Source organism: Dysidea avara, chromosome 15 (genome assembly GCF_963678975.1).
Source record: "Dysidea avara chromosome 15, odDysAvar1.4, whole genome shotgun sequence".
Taxonomy (NCBI): domain Eukaryota; kingdom Metazoa; phylum Porifera; class Demospongiae; order Dictyoceratida; family Dysideidae; genus Dysidea; species Dysidea avara.
Genome location: NC_089286.1, coordinates 3,249,511 through 3,267,285, shown reverse-complemented (window position 1 = coordinate 3,267,285; position 17,775 = coordinate 3,249,511). Strand labels below are relative to the sequence as shown.

At 39.0% G+C, this 17,775-nt stretch overlaps 1 protein-coding gene across 1 annotated transcript in view; it reads left to right on the top strand.

Moving 5' to 3' along the window:
- Nucleotides 1-17,775, top strand: part of LOC136245130 (adhesion G-protein coupled receptor V1-like) — an 82,491-nt gene that overhangs the window by 44,927 nt on the left and 19,789 nt on the right. The window contains exons 42-49 of the mRNA XM_066036638.1: nucleotides 862-1,011; nucleotides 1,063-1,272; nucleotides 1,912-2,049; nucleotides 2,097-2,306; nucleotides 2,474-2,614; nucleotides 17,004-17,210; nucleotides 17,326-17,463; nucleotides 17,511-17,717. Coding sequence (XP_065892710.1) covers nucleotides 862-1,011; nucleotides 1,063-1,272; nucleotides 1,912-2,049; nucleotides 2,097-2,306; nucleotides 2,474-2,614; nucleotides 17,004-17,210; nucleotides 17,326-17,463; nucleotides 17,511-17,717 — 1,401 coding nt within the window. The remainder of the gene's footprint in view (nucleotides 1-861; nucleotides 1,012-1,062; nucleotides 1,273-1,911; nucleotides 2,050-2,096; nucleotides 2,307-2,473; nucleotides 2,615-17,003; nucleotides 17,211-17,325; nucleotides 17,464-17,510; nucleotides 17,718-17,775) is intronic.

Genomic DNA, 17,775 nt, shown 5'->3' with positions numbered 1-17,775 from the left:
ATACTCTAATAGAGCAGTCACAGTATTCAGAGAAAAGCAGTATAGCAAGCTACATGTCTAGTTACAAAATTAATAAGGAGGTATAGTTGGTGGAGGGGAGATATTGTTAGTAGGTATAGTTGTTACCTTTTTTTGGATCTTCAGCTTATAACTAGGCCCTGGCATCACCAAAAGTATGGCTATGCCGGATTTGTACTCTCCTGCAACAAATAATCAATTCAAACCATTCTTACGTTTTATTCACAACAACTTGGCAGCACTGATTAAGCCCAGAACAAATAGGAGTCCATAATCATTGCAAAGTAAAAGTATTATTGTCCATTTCCCAATCTTATTTCAATGGCCACAAAGTCCATTTGCATGTTGTGGAATTTATGAGCACCTGGAACAACCCAAATTGCTTTCAGAAACTTCAGTTGGAATTTTCATTCTTCTCAACTTTCTACTGACTAACTAACTGATGCCTCAAGCCAACGATATTTAACTATTTAACACTACAGGTTTGATTTCTTCACTGACCAATTTTGAAATCCTATGTTTGTTCTCATCATAAATCATTTTGCTTCTACACATTGAATAATAATCACCAGAGGATTACATATCTGTAATATTCATGACCATTCTGTAAATACAGTATAACCATGTAACTTCACCTCACCCTCGTGATTACAGTTTCAAGATGGTATCATGAATGCTTGGGACAAATTTGGAGACTTTTATGTGCCATAATTTACGTAATAATAGTTCATGGTTTACCCTTATATCAACTTGTATAAAACCAATGCTTTTGTATATTGTAGAATGTTTTATTCTTCTTGTGTAAAATGTGTTTACATGGAGTTGTTGACACTCATGCTATAGTGCTGACAGTGCAGTTTTCCCAGAACATGTTCACTGGCTCAGAATCATCTGGTATAGTTCCTGTAACCTTGTTGTTGGGAGGAGGTACTTCAGCTAATCCCATTTCAATTATTGTGACACCATCTGACCAGACACCATTATCTGCTGAGGGTAAGAAATGTGTGTCCTAGACTGACTAGTTAGTTAGTGTTGACTGATCAGGTAATGGAGTGGACTATACTTCTACTCCTATCACTGCCACCTTCACTGCTGGAGCCACTACTACTACAATTAATGTACCAGTTACTATGGACAATATTGCAGAACAGTTGGAAACATTTGATCTTAGCTTCACCATTCCATTTTCTCTGAGAGGAGATGTTGTTCCAGGAAGTATCACAACAGCAATTGGCATCATTCCTGATGATACTGGTGAATTGTCATTGTAACTAATACAGAGACACAACACTTTATCATCTGTATGAAAAAGTGTAGTAAAAAATTTAATGGTCAGAATATACCAACTGCATATACTATTCATGAACCTTACAATAAACAGCTTGTCTACTTGCTAAAATTAGGGTGTGGGTTAATATTGAATTACATACAGTTATAGTGTAAAGTTACCATGACCATGCCAGGTTTTATAAATTTGACTACTTAAGTCAACACCAAGATAACACTAACACAGAGTAGGACTAACAGTTACTGTTCCTTGTTTTCTGGCAGATGAAATTGGCCACATGGGTACATGTAATTCTTTATTTCAGAGCAAAGTATCTCAACAGGTCTATTATAATGGAGTTTACATTGCCCTTCAAGACCATGTAGCATCCAAGGTTATGCTTCTGTGTTAGGTCGATTTTTTTGTCAATGTTAGCTGTATTACAAGTCATCACCAGCTCAATTTTAATACAGATGAAACAGTATTTGTTATTAGGCTGAAAAATACTTGTAGTTTTGCTACTTGTATGGGTATTTTCCAACAGCACCATATTAAATCCTTTGTTGTGGTTAAATTTAATATTAACAAGATCATTATCTATGAACCTCATTTTCTTGTTTTCTTAGTGGTTTCCATAGGATTTGTGTTAAGGTCAATATGTGATCCTGAGGTTGATGAAGTCGCAGTGATTGAACTGAACATCACTAACCCACTATCAACTGATTTTACTGTGACAGTGAACAGTGTTGATGGCACAGCCACTGGTGAATAATTTTGTTCGTTGTTTTATTTTGTTACCACCATATTACAGGAGAAGGTGTTGATTATGATTCTGGACCATACAATGTCACGTTCACTGCTGGAGACACTTTAGTCTCATTTAATGTTGCTATAAACAATGATGACATATTTGAAGGAAATGAAACATTCAGTCTCATAATTGATCCATCTTCACTGCCTAGCAGAGTTGTGTTAGATACAATGCGTAGTCGTCTTGATGAAACAATTATAGATAACGATTGTGAGTTAACAACAGCCGGTCAATAAAATAAATGACTCATGAGTATTTTGTGCTGCAACATTAATTAGTGGTTAGAAATACTTATTACAATTGCACTGCTAATTGACACACCATTATATGATAAAATGTCATAAACAATTCATTGTTACTGTGTCTGGTTTCTATAGCACCTACTGTTACCTTCAGTCAGTCAACACCATACAGAGTTGATGAAAGTGCTGGATCAGCAGAACTTAGACTAGTTCTCAGTAACCCATCAGCAACTCCTATCACTGTACAAGTGTTCAGTACTGATGGATCTGCTACTGGTGAGCATGTACTACAGTAATTACAACTCTATCACGGAATTGTAAATGATATGAATAGTGTTTAGGCAAAGTTATAAGCTACAGATAGGTTACAGTGTTTCCTCCAAAATGTTCTTATCGTACAGTACAATAGTAACTGTATAGTAGGGACCACAAAGGAGTAGGCGTGGCCCACAAAATAGTATCACCCAAAAACCAGCCTCAATTTTCCCTTACGACGATGAGGCAGTATTGGTGAGGTAAAACTAAGCCCAAACAAGCTTTCAGGTTGACCCGAAACGCTTTCTGCAAGTTGTTACGGAATTAAAAAAAAATTTTTTTCATCAGAATTTTCTACTGACTGACTGAGTAAGTAAGTAACTGACTGACTGATGCCTTCAGACACGCGTAACTCAATAGCAGCTAAGGCTACGAGCTTGATTGTTTCACTGTTCAACGTCACTTTGGCCCGACAGGTGCCTTTTGGCATACCGCAGTACGTACAATGCATTCTTCATGGACTTACCAGTGTCCTCCTTTGTGTCCCATTCATCTTTGCTGACAGGGAAAGGTATCGATTGGTGCGAGCATGTGATGGCTTCCCTTCGCGTAACGGAAATTGTTCGTATTTTTCATAGTGGCTATTTTGATTGCAGAGGTGCTTTTCAAACAGTTCTTGATTTGTATTGCTGTGTAACAGGTTGAACATAGCCGACAGCGAAACGTAATGGATACTTCACTTTTCAGATGATAATTAATAAAATTGGGGTGTGGTACCATTTCTTTTGGTATGTGTAGATTGTAGAGGTGCTTCCAGGAAAGTTCTTGAGTTGAAATGCTGTGTAACGGGTTGAACATAGCTGACAACGAAGCATAATGGATACTTTACTTTTCAGACGATAATTGATATAGCTGGGGTGCAGGGGTGTGCGGTGCCATTGCAGATGTGGTATGTGTGGGTTCTCACCAGTCATAATAAAATTATTTACAAAAACGTTAACAAACAAGTACACGAAAAAATTTGGAATTTTAAACTAGAGTAGGGACCATAACACATCGATAAAAAGTACTGAAACAAGTTGGAGTAGTGCACGATATTAAATCACAGTAAAACAATAAGAAGTGTTATATCCCTACTGTGCATTTCCGTTATGGTATCTTGAGCACAGTAGGGATATAACACTTCTTATTGTTTCACTGTGATTTAATATTATGGACTACTCCAACTTGTTTCAGTACTTTTTATCGATGTCCTATGGTCCCTACTCTAGCTTAAAATTCCAAATTTTTTCGTGTACTTGTATTAAATGAATCTTGGTAGGTACATTACAGCATTATCAAACAGTGATAGTTTTATTGTGTCTCATTAGGTGTATATACTCAACTAGTCTGCATAATTCTTTTTTTGAGATAAATACCACTGAAATACATTATGGGATAAAAAATGCATGCTACAAAATAATTTTACACACATTTTAATTGCTTCAGTAAACAGTGAAAGTAAACACCGCTGGATTTGCCCTGAGTGAGAATATCTTTGTTTCATTTCTGTACCATGAAGCAAATGGGTATTATGTGTGTTTGTTGTTATTTCCGTATAATGCTCATTGTTGTTTCAAAACTTGAGCAACCTTCTTGCTTGATCGCATGGATGGATATAGGCCAGACCCTGTACTTTTTTTGAATGCAACAGTTCATGGTGAGCACAATGACGTAAGACCAATGCCGCAGCCTGTTGCGCTAATGCATGACAGCACGTGTAATCAAGACACACGGTAGTGTGTCGTGCAGCCCAAGAAGCCGGCACAGCACACCGTGAGTATATTAACAGGAACAAAAATAAAAGTGGTTTTCACACCTTTGTAGCTCCGTGGTCCCTCATCCGATTGAAACTAAATTTATTACAGACGTGCCGGCTAGGTAGGGGAGTCCACATTCCAAATTTAAAGAAAATCGCTCCAGCCATTTCCGAGGTACAAGTTGCCAAAGTTTTAAGTTTTTTCTTCATTTTTTTTTCTTCTTCTTTTTGCACACTTTGCAAGCTCTGCCATAAAACACGAATGCATGCTCCAGTCGAGCTGAAATTTGGCACACTTAAAGGGCTCATTATGGCGAATCTCAATACCAAGTTTGGTAGAAATCCGATGAACATTCACGAAGGTCGAAGATCTGTCACGCCCACAGAGTAAACCCCTTAGAGGAATGAGTTGAAAATTGCTATGTAGATGGAGTAATCATCGTAGGAGTGCCTTTTTGTGGTTTGAAACAAATCCAGTTAAAGGCCATCGAGATAAAACCCAACCTGTGTCACAATTACGCGATTGATTTTTATGAATAATAAAACCATTAGTTTTCACGCCTACCAGGCAAACCGTTTAGAGCAATGAGCTGAAAATCGGTGTGTATCTGGAATAATTATCATAAAAAGTCCTTGCAGTAGTACAGAAAAATCGGATTATAAACCACTGAGTTATGATTCCAAAGCCAACTACGTGTAGCAAATGCGAGATCGAGATACTCTAATAGAACAGTCACCCTAATAGAGCATTCAGCTACGTTTATGACATACTCCACTATAGAATTAGCTGAACTCCACTATAGAATTAGCTGAACTCCACTATAGAATTAGCTGAACTCCACTATAGAATTAGCTGAACTCTCTTCATTGCAAGTTATTCTGTAGGGAGTTCAGCTACAAACAGTTAATTTTATAGACAATTCAGCCACAAGAAAGTCACCCTGTAGAGAGTTCAGCTACAAATATGTCGCTATACAGATTCAAAAGATTACAAGTCACACTGAAGAGAGTTCAGCTATAAACAAGCCACCCTGTAGAGAATTCAGCTACAACAAGTCACTCTGTAGAGAATTCAGCTACAAACAATCGCTGTATAAAGAGTTCAGCTACACAAAAGCTACCCAGTATAGAGAGTTCATCTAGATCAGCTACAAATAAGTTAATTTATACAATGTTCAGCTACAAGTAAGTCACTCTGTAGAGAGTTCAGTTACAAACGAGTCACTCTGTAGTACAGACAAGTCACTGTGTAGCTGGAGAGTTCACAGACGTCACCTTATAGAGAGTTCAGTTGCAAACAAATCACCCTGTAGAGAGTTCAGCTACGAACAGATCACCCTGTAGAGGGTTCAACTAGAAACAATTTTCCCTGTAGAGAGATCAGCTAGAAAAAGTCTTCCTGTAGATAGATCAGCTAGAGGGATCACCCTACAAATAAATCACCCTGCAGATAGTTCAGCTACAAACAAGTCACCCTGTAGAGAGATCAGCTAGAAGTTACCTTGTAGAGTAGGGACCTGCTGATTATGCTGGCATAATTATGAGCATAATAGGTGTTTGAAAGCATTGAGCATAATGCTAGTATAATAGGCAGAATTAATAATAGCATGAATTCTTGCTTATCAAAAATTTAATAACTATCACAGAAAGATTGATATACTCTAATAGAACAGTCAGTAACTCTAATAGAACATTCACATAGCTGACTGTTCTATTAGAGTATATCAATCTTTTCTGTGATATGCATTTTGGAAAATAAGTTTGTGCTTCAGCCACTTATTATTTATCCATAAACTGGAAATTATTAGCAGAGCATGAGAACTGAGGCATAAATAATTGGGCATAATTTGAGCATAATAGGTAAGTATTGAGCATAAATTTAAGCATAATCGGTGGGTCCCTATTGTAGAGAGTTCAGCTACAAAGAAACCATCATATAAAGAGTTCAGCTGCAAACAAATCACCCTGTAGAGTGTTCAGCTACAAACAATTCACCCTGTAGAGAGATCAGCTAGAAGAAGTCACCTTGTAGAGAGTTCAACTACAAAGAAACCATCATGTAGAGAGTTCAGCTGCAAACAAATCATCTGTAGAGAGTTCAGCCAGAAACAAGTTCACCCTGTAGAGAGAACAACTAGCTACAGGTCACCCTATAGAGAGATCTGCTACAAAGAAACCATCCTGTAGAGAGTTCCATTACAAACAGATAACCCTATAGAGAGTTCAGCTAGAAACAATTAAGTAACTGTGTAGAGGGATCAGCTAGAAACAAGTCATCCAGAGATCAGCTAGAAACAAGTCACCCTGTAGAGAGTTCAGCCACCCTGTAGAGAGTTTAGTTAGAACAAGTCACTTTGTGGGGAGTTCAGCTGCAAAGAAACCACCATGTAGAGAGTTTAGCTGCAAACAAATCACCCTGTAGAGAGTTCAGCTAGAAACAAATCACCCTGAAAAGAGTTTAGCTACAAACAATGAGAGTTTCAGCTACAGTTCAGTGATGTTAGAAGTCACCTTATTAACTACAGTATGTGATAATCATTCAGTGTTAAATGTACAAATGTTTAATCAGAGAAAAGCTATACACACAATTACTTCCTTTGTTCCACAATTCCTGCAGTAAAGAAAAACAATAAGTTAAAAGGAAGCACCAAAGCCAGTTTATGGCCAGCTTTGTGGCTTGCAATGCAAAAAGAAGTGATATCTAAACCAAAACAGCCAAGCTGTAAGAAAAGAATGCAGCCCCCAAAAAGGCTAAGGTGAAAAAAGATGTGAATTCCAAGGTGGCGGCCAAGAAATGGCTGTGATGGTAGGTTAATAGCAAAAATTTTAATTACGACAATTCAGGTGAATTTGGTGCCAAATCCTAGTGGAGGAGGCAACGCAAATTCACCTGAATTGTTGTAATTAAAATTTTTGCCATTAACCTACCATCACAGCTATTTCTTGGCTGCTACCTTGGAATTCACATCTTTTTTCACCTGGCCTCTTTGGGGACCACACTCTTATTTTACAGCTTGGCTGTTTTGTTTTAGATTTACTTTCCATATTATATAGCACTATACAAATCAATTGTTTTGCTCTTCTTGCTGTCTACTGCTGTAACTCCAAACGTAGACTCACCAGAAACTTTAACACCACATTGGGTTTTCTCTCTAAAGTTTGAGACAACTACAAACTAGTTGGGTTGTCACTCAGCTGGTCACACCATGCACTTTACAAACATTTAGTCATGAGTAACATTACAAACATTAATAACAAATAATACAAACATTCATGATCAGTTACAACAACCATTTACAAATGTTCAGCCATTACAATGTTACAGTGTTCAGCCATAACAAACAGTGCAGTTGCTCAAACACTCTAATATTTGGTTGCAACAATAATTGTAGACTTTTAATTAACCCTCTCACCTCCACAACTACCGTATGGCAGTTTCGATATATCACCGCCCATAGCATCAAATTGTAAATGTTCTGTAACTTCAGTCGAGTGTTTTAGTAGCTTCTGCGGTTATTCTGTAGTGGGCACGCCCTTAAGTGAATGGGAACAGGGATAACTAGTCTCTCGTGCACTATTGCATAGTTAGATGATGCACTCATGTACTTTCAGAATGTCGATAACAAGCATTGTAGACAATTCTTTGAAGCAATAATGGCACTACTAATAAAGAGAAACAGTAGGAGAGGATTATATAGGTTGGAGTGGTGTGTTGCTACTTTTGTAAGCCTCAAAACAGTGACCTCGTGTCTGTATACACATGCACACTTTGCCAAATGCTGGAAAACTAGACTTAGAGATAATCGCTTCAACTGTAAACAGGTTAGCAATGTTTATTGTATTATCATAAACAGTGCTAGCCTGTAAAGGTTTCACTAAGATCAATGTTTGCACTTTAAAGTTATATAATAGCTTTGTGGTTGCTCTTGTGTAAACAGCAACTTGATAATCGAATTCCTTGTTCTACACGAGTAATTTGATATATGGTTTATAGGATTATATGATATGGTGTGTAATTTACAGCAGTTTAGAAGCAGTAGATTGGAGGCTCTACAAATTCGGTGGTGAGGGGGATATATTACTCACAACAAAGTTCCAAATATTTAGATGCAACGATCAGAAATACTGAATAAATGCTATCTGTTCAGCAATGTGCACCTAGTTTCTACCAAGAGCTTATAAACAGTTGCTAATACACAATGAACAATTATTTGAACTATCAATAAACCACATATTGATTGATTGTTGGTTCCAACTCCACTAGCCATTCTTTCACACTGGAACACATACATACAGAAAGTATATACATATACAACATACAGCTGCATGTATGCACAGGAAATTTATACAGCCATATACAAACATTAGACAAACACATTCTTGCACACATAAAACAATTCAATAACATACAAAAAATATTTAAGAAATATAATTTAAAACGTAATCATAAGAAAGTGCTTTTGTGTAGTAACTCAAAACTAAGTGACTTCAATATACTTTGTACTGAAAGTTGTATATCTGTACATAACTACACTGGTCTAGTCTGGTTACTTGTGTATTCATGTACATTGTGTACGTTATCAATTTATGTTATTAGAGTAACAGAGGCTTGAGCATTACAAGTGCCAATATTTCTCTATCATAATGTTATAAGGCATTTAAAGACGCTGCTGTCAGTTGATACGAGTTATCAATAGTGTGTGGTGGTAAATGGTGCCATGGTTGTGCTACTGCCTATGGTAGCATGCCTTCAGGTGATTAGGACACATGATAGCATGTTGTGCGGCCAAATACAGCTAGTGTGGATGCGTGACAAACAAGTGTGTATTTTACAGAAACCAAGAAAACTGCTGTTGTATTCATAGCTCAAATAGTTCCTGAACGACAAATTAATCAATTTTGCTGTGGAAACTCCCTTAAGGTTACGGTATAGTCACGGGCAATCATTCAAAATTTTGAATGCCTATCGATACCTTTTGAGAAGCCCATAAAACCAGTCTAGCAGCGTGAAAAGTTTTAAATGAAGGTGAAGCTCTTCATATTTAATGTTTTTATGTAGCTACAGTGTAGTTTGAGGCAGGTGGAACATTACTATTTGTTGTAGTAACACAAGTAAGCCAGCCCGTACATCGCTCAGCTCCAGCTGTCACTACCATGTTTTTCCGCTGCCAAATACAGCAAAAGCTGTAGGCTCTATTGGCTTTTCTGGGGCATAGCGATACTGTATAATAAATTTATTAGGTCCTGTGGAAGCGTTTTTGGTGTGTTTCTCCCCAGTGACTCAGATACAAGCCTTCAAAGAGCTTGTTTCACTCGAAAAAACTACTGAAAGTTCAATAAAACGTCTATACTACCAGTAACTTAAAAAATCGCTTCCACAGGACCTAGATATTTTAGTTGTTTAGCCACTTGTGTTGAAATTATAAGGATTCAGTAATGTGTTAGTCTGGTTTTTGGCGGCGCGTTTTTATAAAACATCGCTCTATTGTAGACCACACACCCAAGAACAGTCGTTGTTCTGTAGTAAAAACAAACAAGCACAATTAGTTGTATTGCTAACACAACACAGTTGTTGAAATTATTTATTCCCACTTAGTTTAAAGCAGGTTTTGTAATTTGTTCCGCCCACGCATTTTAAACTATTCCGTAACCTTAAGGTAGAGCACTTCCTATTCTAAATTTGACTTCCCAGTTATCACTGTCGGATTATACAACAACTATTGATTAGATTATCACACAATTATCCCGCGTAAACCAGTACAACCAGTATGTGTTACATCACATACATTACATCATTAGAATCATGTGTATGCATGAAGTCTGTTCATACCACATCTCCCCTCACAGGTTCAAACGATCAGGAGGATGAATCTGTGTACCAGTCCGTATACGAGTCATGACTCTATTAGGTTCTGGAGTTATAGACTCAGTCATTGTGAGATGTGGTACATCAGGTACAGCTCTCAATTGACTTCTATTCCGTCTGACACTGCCAGTTGGTGTCTTCACAATATAAGATCTCGGAGCACCAGCCGAGGACTGTACTTGTCCTTGTATTGGGGTCTCTCCTGAGGTGACCCACACATTAGTATTGTCAGGAATGTCTGGCAGTTCATGTACACGGTGGTGACGGTCAAAGTCTTTCTTCTGTCGCATCTTGAGTGCTTGGTCACTCTTTCGAAACTCTTCAAGGTAAGGCCATTGCGGAGTGAGCTGTTTGTCAGTCTGGGGCAAGCTTGTTCTGATACACCTCCCCATCAACAGTTCGGCAGGACTACGGTTACACCAAGGTAAAGGTGTTGCTCGATAAGTGAGTAGGGCTAGGTTCAAGTCTTCACATTGTTTCAGTAGTCGTTTCACTGTCTGTACAAACCTCTCCGCCATGCCATTACTCTGGGGGTAATGAGGACTACTGGTAGCATGTTGGATGTTATTGCTAGAGAGAAATTCAGCCATTTCCAATGAAGCATATTGAGGGCCATTGTCACTATGCAATACTTCAGGGAAGCCATGTCTTGAAAATATTGACTTCATCGCTGCTATGATGGCAGTCGATGCGGTGGTTGACATCTTAACTACTTCTGGGAACCGTGAAAAATAGTCGACAATTAATAAGTAGTGAACACCTCTCAACTCAAATAAATCAGAACCTACTACTTGCCAGGGAAATTCAGGTAACTCAGTTGACATTAGGGGTTCCTTACGGTAGTTCACCTCTTTAGCACAGGTATGACAATTCTGAATCATCTGTTCCATTTGTCTAGAGATACCTGGCCACCACACAGATGTCTTTGCTCTCAGCTTGCACCGCTGTATCCCCTGGTGTCCCTCATGGAGCTGTTGCAGTGTCTCATTCTGTAACAAGAGGGGAACAACAATACGGTCATTGTACAATAATAAATTGTTACAAACTGAGAGTGAAGCTCTGACTTTCCAATATGGAACCAGGTCACCTGACACTTGTCCTCTCTCTGGCCAATTAGTTTGGCAGTACTTAAGTACTTGGGAACAGGTAGCATCTTGGGTCTGTGACTGTTTGTACTCTTCCAGTCTCTTTTGAGTTGCTGGTAAAGTTGAAGTGACACTCTCTATAAAGCTTTCTACTTCTTGTTGTAGTGCCATAGAATCAATGTCAACACTAGTTGCCATTACTGGTGCTCTGGAAAGGGCATCAGCTGTAAAGAGAAGTTTGCCCGGCACATGAATAGCAGTGAAATTAAATCTTGCCAATTGTAATCGAAACCTTAACACTCTCGGTGGCAAGTTGTCAAGTGCCTTGGACGTTAGTAACGGAATAAAGGGTTTATGATCGGACTCAATTTGAAACTCTCTTCCTAGTATGTAGTTTGAGAACCTTTCACATGCCCAGGTGGTAGCCAATGCCTCTTTCTCGATTTGGGCGTATCGGCGTTCAGTCTCTGTCATTGACCGAGATGCATAGGCTACTGGTTTCCACTGGTCATCAAACTGCTGAAGGAGGACTGCCCCTAGTCCGAAAGACGATGCGTCTGCAGACACCTTGGTGGGTGCCTTGGGATCATATAGGGCTAACACTGTTGGCTGAGACAACTCCTTCTGAACTTGTGTGAAGGCTGCTTGCTGATCCGGTCCCCAGGTCCATGACCGTCTTGTGCTCAATAACTCTCTTAGTGGCTGACTAATTTCAGCTAAGTGCGGGGAAAACTTTCCTAGCTGGTTGGCCATGCCTAGGAACCTTCTCAACTCAGGCACATTTTTGGGAGGTTCCATCTGGAGAATAGCAGACGTCTTACTGGGATCTGCTCGAATCCCGGACTTGTCAACAATGTGGCCTAGGAAACTAACACAACTACAGCCAAATTTGCACTTACTGGGGTTGAGAGTGACTCCAGCTTCCTCCAGTCGGCTGAGAGCTGCTGTCAGATGGTGGTCATGCTCTGCTTGAGTGGCTCCAAAGATAAGTACATCATCCATATGACATAAAACACCATCTAGACCTTGTAGGACTGTGCTGATTCTTCGCTGGAACAACTCTGGTGCACTAGAAATTCTGAATGGTAACTTCCTAAAACAATAACGACCAAAGGGAGATATGAAAGTGGTGTAATGCTGTGACTCCTCTGACAGTGGAATCTGCCAGAAACCACTATTTGCGTCAACTTTGCTAAATATGTTAGCACCTGACAATTGAGCTAATGTCTCATCTACTGTGGGGACGGGGTGGAGCTCTCTTAATACATTCTCATTAAGAGGTCTGAGATCAACACATATTCTGACTGCCCCTGTACTCTTCGGTACAACTACCATACCTGCGCACTACTGGGTTGGTGCTGTGACCTTGGCAATCACCCCAATGGATTCCATTCTCTCCAGCTCATCACGTACTTTATCACGTAATGGTATTGGGACGTTCTTTGCAGTAATCAAGGCATATGGCTTAGCATCAGCTTTCAACTTAATCACATACGGTTCTCCCAGTGTTCCTAACCCACTGAAAACTTTAGGAAACCTCTGTTGGATCTCCTGCTCACTACACACTGTGTCAACTCTGCACACAAGTTGAAGGGACTTAATAGCTGGTAGACCCAGCAAATTGTTTCTGAGACCACGAATCACAAAAACTGTTTCTGTTGAAGTTCTGTCTCCAACTCGCAGTTTGCCTTGAAACTGTCCCAACACTTGTATGGCATTGTGGGTTGGTCCAAAAAGTGACTTGCAAGCTTGCTGTAAAGTGACTCTTTTGAGGGAGTAGTAAGCTTCCTCAGAGATAGCCGTAACCTCAGCACCTGTGTCCAGCTTAAATGTGACTCCCTTGTCCTCTAACTGCACTGTGATAAGCCACGCTGAATCTGTGTTACTGCTCACTACTCCCAGGAATTGGTCAACATTAACAGTCTCAGTAGTTAGTTCATCAGTTGGAGCAGACTTTGTCAAGCATTGTGAGCTGAAGTGGCCCTTGCGTTGACACTTGTAACACGTAGCATTGTGTGCTAGACACTTCTCAGTAGAGCTATGGTGCTTTCCACACCGTTTGCAGGGTTGTCGATCAGGTTGAGTCTTGCCTCCACCTTGGGCTGGGTTGTGGGTGCCAGTCTTCTTACCACTTAGTGATTTCTTTCTCGCTTCATCCACGTGACTCCGCTTACCATCCTGTAGTAGCTGATGGTGGTCTTTTACCGCCTCTCTCTGACGAATCATCTTCTTGGCCTTTTCGAGGTCCAATTCAGCGTCCATTTGAAGGCGCTCAGACAGTGCAGTGTCCCTTATACCCACGACTAGCCTGTCACGCAGTAATTGATCCGTGAGTCCTCCATATTCACATGTTGAAACTAAGCTGTATAAGGTTGTAATGTATTGCTCAGCGGACTCACCAGGGAGCTGATTTCGTCGGTTGAATCTAGCTCTTTCCAATATAACATTACGACGCACTTTAAAGTAGTCGTCAAATTTCCCCACAACAGAGGCGTATTTCTGTCTGTCTTTGGTAGAAATCTTAGTAGAGGTGAGTACATCGTCCGCTGGTTCTTCCATACAGTACAATAGGGCGCTGACGTGTTGCACTTCGTCTTCCTTGACGAGGCCTGACGCATTTCGAAAGCACTCAAAGCGCCGTTTCCACTTTGACAATTCATCTGGACATTGAAAGTTAAAAGTTTCAGGAGGCGGAAACTGATATGAGGCCATATTTCGTTACACTTCTGACACCATGTCGGATTATACAACAACTATTGATTAGATTATCACACAATTATGCCGCGTAAACCGGTACAACCAGTATGTGTTACATTACATACATTACATCATTAGAATCATGTGTATGCATGAAGTCTGTTCATACCACAATCACTGAGACATGCGCCTTCAAAATTTGTCTTATTTTCTTTGTATTTTTCTTCATCTTCTTTATTTTTTCTTCTTTGTGCTGCATTCACTATAACTCGCACATGCTTTGGTAGATTGACTTCAAATTTGGAGGGTAGTAAGAGTATAATGCAACATATTTACAGCCCAATTTTTTGCACAGATTGGTCTAAGAACAATTGAATTACGCATGATTTTAAAGCGATTTGTTGTCATGCTATAGGGTAATCCGCTTGACAGAATAGCTTGAAATCAGTCTGTACATGAAATTACTATCATAGTGCAAACATTTTGTGGTTTGAAAGTACTGAGAGCATTAGCTAAGGAGATATAAAGCAAAACCAAACATGTGTAAAAAGTGTGATCAAGATATTCTAATAGAACAGTCACTGAGAAGTAAGAAATGTGTGCAAAAAATGTTGGAAAATATTCTCCAGGTTTCGAACCAGTAACTTCAACACCTATATACCCAAGCCCTTTACTACTCTGCCACTGCTGTTAATTGCTCACCTCACTTAATTTCTACCTTATAAATGAAAGTTCTGGTTTAGTACATTGGAATGAGATAACTCATAGATGGAAATTCTAGACATTCCATATATATTGTATTGAAGTTCTCAGAAAAAATGTGTGCTTTATTAGAGTACTACAAAGATATTAAAATAGCCTATATCAAGTGTGTCGTATTCCAGTGTGGGTGGGTGGGCGGGCAACATACTTATTGACAAAACAAAGAAAATGCTGTTTGTGTATCCATAGCTCAATAGTGCTTAAATGGTAATTAACCATTTCTGCTGTGGAAACGTCCTTAGGGTATGGCACCTCCTATTCCTAATTTGAGTCAAATCTGTCCAGCTATATATGGGCCTTCAATAGTTGTCTTATTTTCTTCGTAGCTATAGTCAGTACACGTTCACCTCAGCCTATAGTAATATCAAAGAAGTAAACATGTGTTCACTCCCAATGGTTTTGTAGCATGCTTTCTTTCAAGTTGTAAACATGTTTGCCTGAATTGCCTGTACTAAATGTATGGGATATTTTAAAGCCTGATAACTCACTTTTTCTTGCCCGTATTACATCAAAGTGCTTTTTTGATACAGTTCTGGAATTTAAAGGGCTTCACAGCACTATTAAATGTTTGGCGGCTGTCCTGGGGGAGCCTGTATTCCGTGGAATACGGAATAGCGGAATAGCAGAATTACGGAATAAGCGAAAATCACATTCTAAATATTTTGTTATTGTTTATAGCCTATAGCCTCTATAACATTTTAATATACATTCCTCACCCCGTAGAGAACACAATCACGATGGCACTGATCCTCGGGGCGATCTTAAATAGTATATGTACAAAGATATTCACTCTAGAACAATCTAACTAAGCTAAACTACCATCAAATACACTTCACTACACAATCACTAGAAAACTAGAAGTTCTTTGTGCTATACTTACTCATACCAGCTGTCACACACGAGTAACTGCCCAAATTTATTAGAGTTATATATATGAAGTGTTAGAGCCGAGGTTGGAGCTCTGATGTTGGGAGCTGAAAGCAGTATTATTCTCCAAATTTATTTGAAACACTTTAGGAAATGGTAACAGAGTTATAAGAAAGGTCAGATTATTCCATGCATGCAGGGTAGCTACCTAGGGGGTGGATTGTTTTGTACTAAACTATTAGCTACCTGCTCGTGTGTGACAGCTGGTATGGAGCAAGTATGGCACAAAGAACTTCTAGTTTTCTAGCGATTATGTAGTGAAGTGTATTTAACTGTAGTTTAGCTTAGTTAGATTGTTCTAGAGTGACTATCTTTGTGCGTATCCTATTTAAAGATCACCCCGAGGATCGGTGCCATTGTGATTGTGTTCTCTACGAGGTGAGGAATGTATATTAAAGTGTTATAGAGGCTATAAACAATAACAAAATAATTTAGAATGTGATTTTCACTTATCCCGTAATTCTACTATTCCGTATTCCGTGGAATATAGGCTCCCCTATCCTGGGTAACAAGAGTTATTAACAAGAAATGAGGGTTCAGGTGAACACAAACAGACTATATATATACATGTAGCCACGATGATTCCTGTAGTAAAGGTAGGAAGTATCAAGGCCAACCGTAGGCTGGCTTTGGTGGCTTTGGAACTTGCAATTACAAAAAAAAGTGATATCTATACCAAATCAGCCAAACTGTGAAAAATGGTGCAGCCCTCCAAAAAGTCCATGGTGAAAAAAAGTTAAGGTGGCGGCCAAGAAATGGCTGCAATGATGCTAATACCATAAAAATGATTGGGATTAGCATCATTGCAGCCATTTCTTGGCAGCCACCTTTGATTTCTTAACTTTTTCACCTAGGCCTTTTTGGAGGGCCGTACCCTTTTTCACAGGTTGGCTGTTTTGGTATAGATACATACCAACAAGAAGAGAAAAAAGCAATGAAACGTTTACCTTAGCGGGCTGGTCTAACGGAGAGGTCCTGTAGCAGGTTGGCGAGTACTTTCTATGGATTTCATGTTCAGATACTGGTGGGAAACCACTTCTTGTTATTTACTCCATCCAGCTAACTTCTATATTCTGATTAATAACCTGATGGATATTTGAGGGTCAGCAGCACCAAGTAAGAGATATTTTGGACAATGGTAGTGAACAAATCCTGGCCTATTATGACAAGCACATTGCAACCATGTGTTATGTACAGTCTTTTCATGTAATAAAAACCTGTTAATTTTGTTGGTGAGGCAACAAACTACATTTAAGTAACATTTTCATTATACAGGAGGAGGTGTTGATTATAATTCTGGACCATACACTGTCACATTTAGTGCTGGACAGACCAGTGTTTCATTTAATGTTCCAATAAATAATGAAAATCTTGTGGAAATTAATGAGGACTTTACTCTTACTATTAACCAATCCTCACTACCCGATGGTGTCACTAGTGGTGTACCTGATACTGCTAGTGTCATAATAGAAAATGATGACAGTAAGTGATTTGTGTTCTTTTTGTATTATTATTATTTAAGGCATTACCACATCTTTGTATGTTAACACTATTATATGTACTGGAAATGACTTTGAATGTTTACTGTACATTTCAGTCACTAGGGTATCATTCAGTCAGACAACCTATAGTGTTACTGAAGGAACTGGACCAGTACAACTTGTACTAGTGCTCAGTAACCCATCATCAACTGATATTACTGTACAAGTTAGAGATACCCAAGATACTGCCACTAGTGAGTGAAGTATTATTACTAAATTGATAGTAGTAATAACATTACAGGAGGAGGTGTTGATTATGATTCTGGACTATACACTGTTACATTCAGTGCTCAACAGACCAGGGGTCCATTTAACATTCCAATAAATGATGATGGCATGTTAGAAATTTCTGAACAGTTCCGTGTGGCTATTGTTTCAGGATCGTTACCTACTAATGTTAATCTTGGCACTCCTAATGGAGCAACAGTGACTATAAATGATGATGAAAGTAAGTGTTAATCATACAGTATGGTGGTACTGTATAATAGGGATCATGGAGGTTGGGT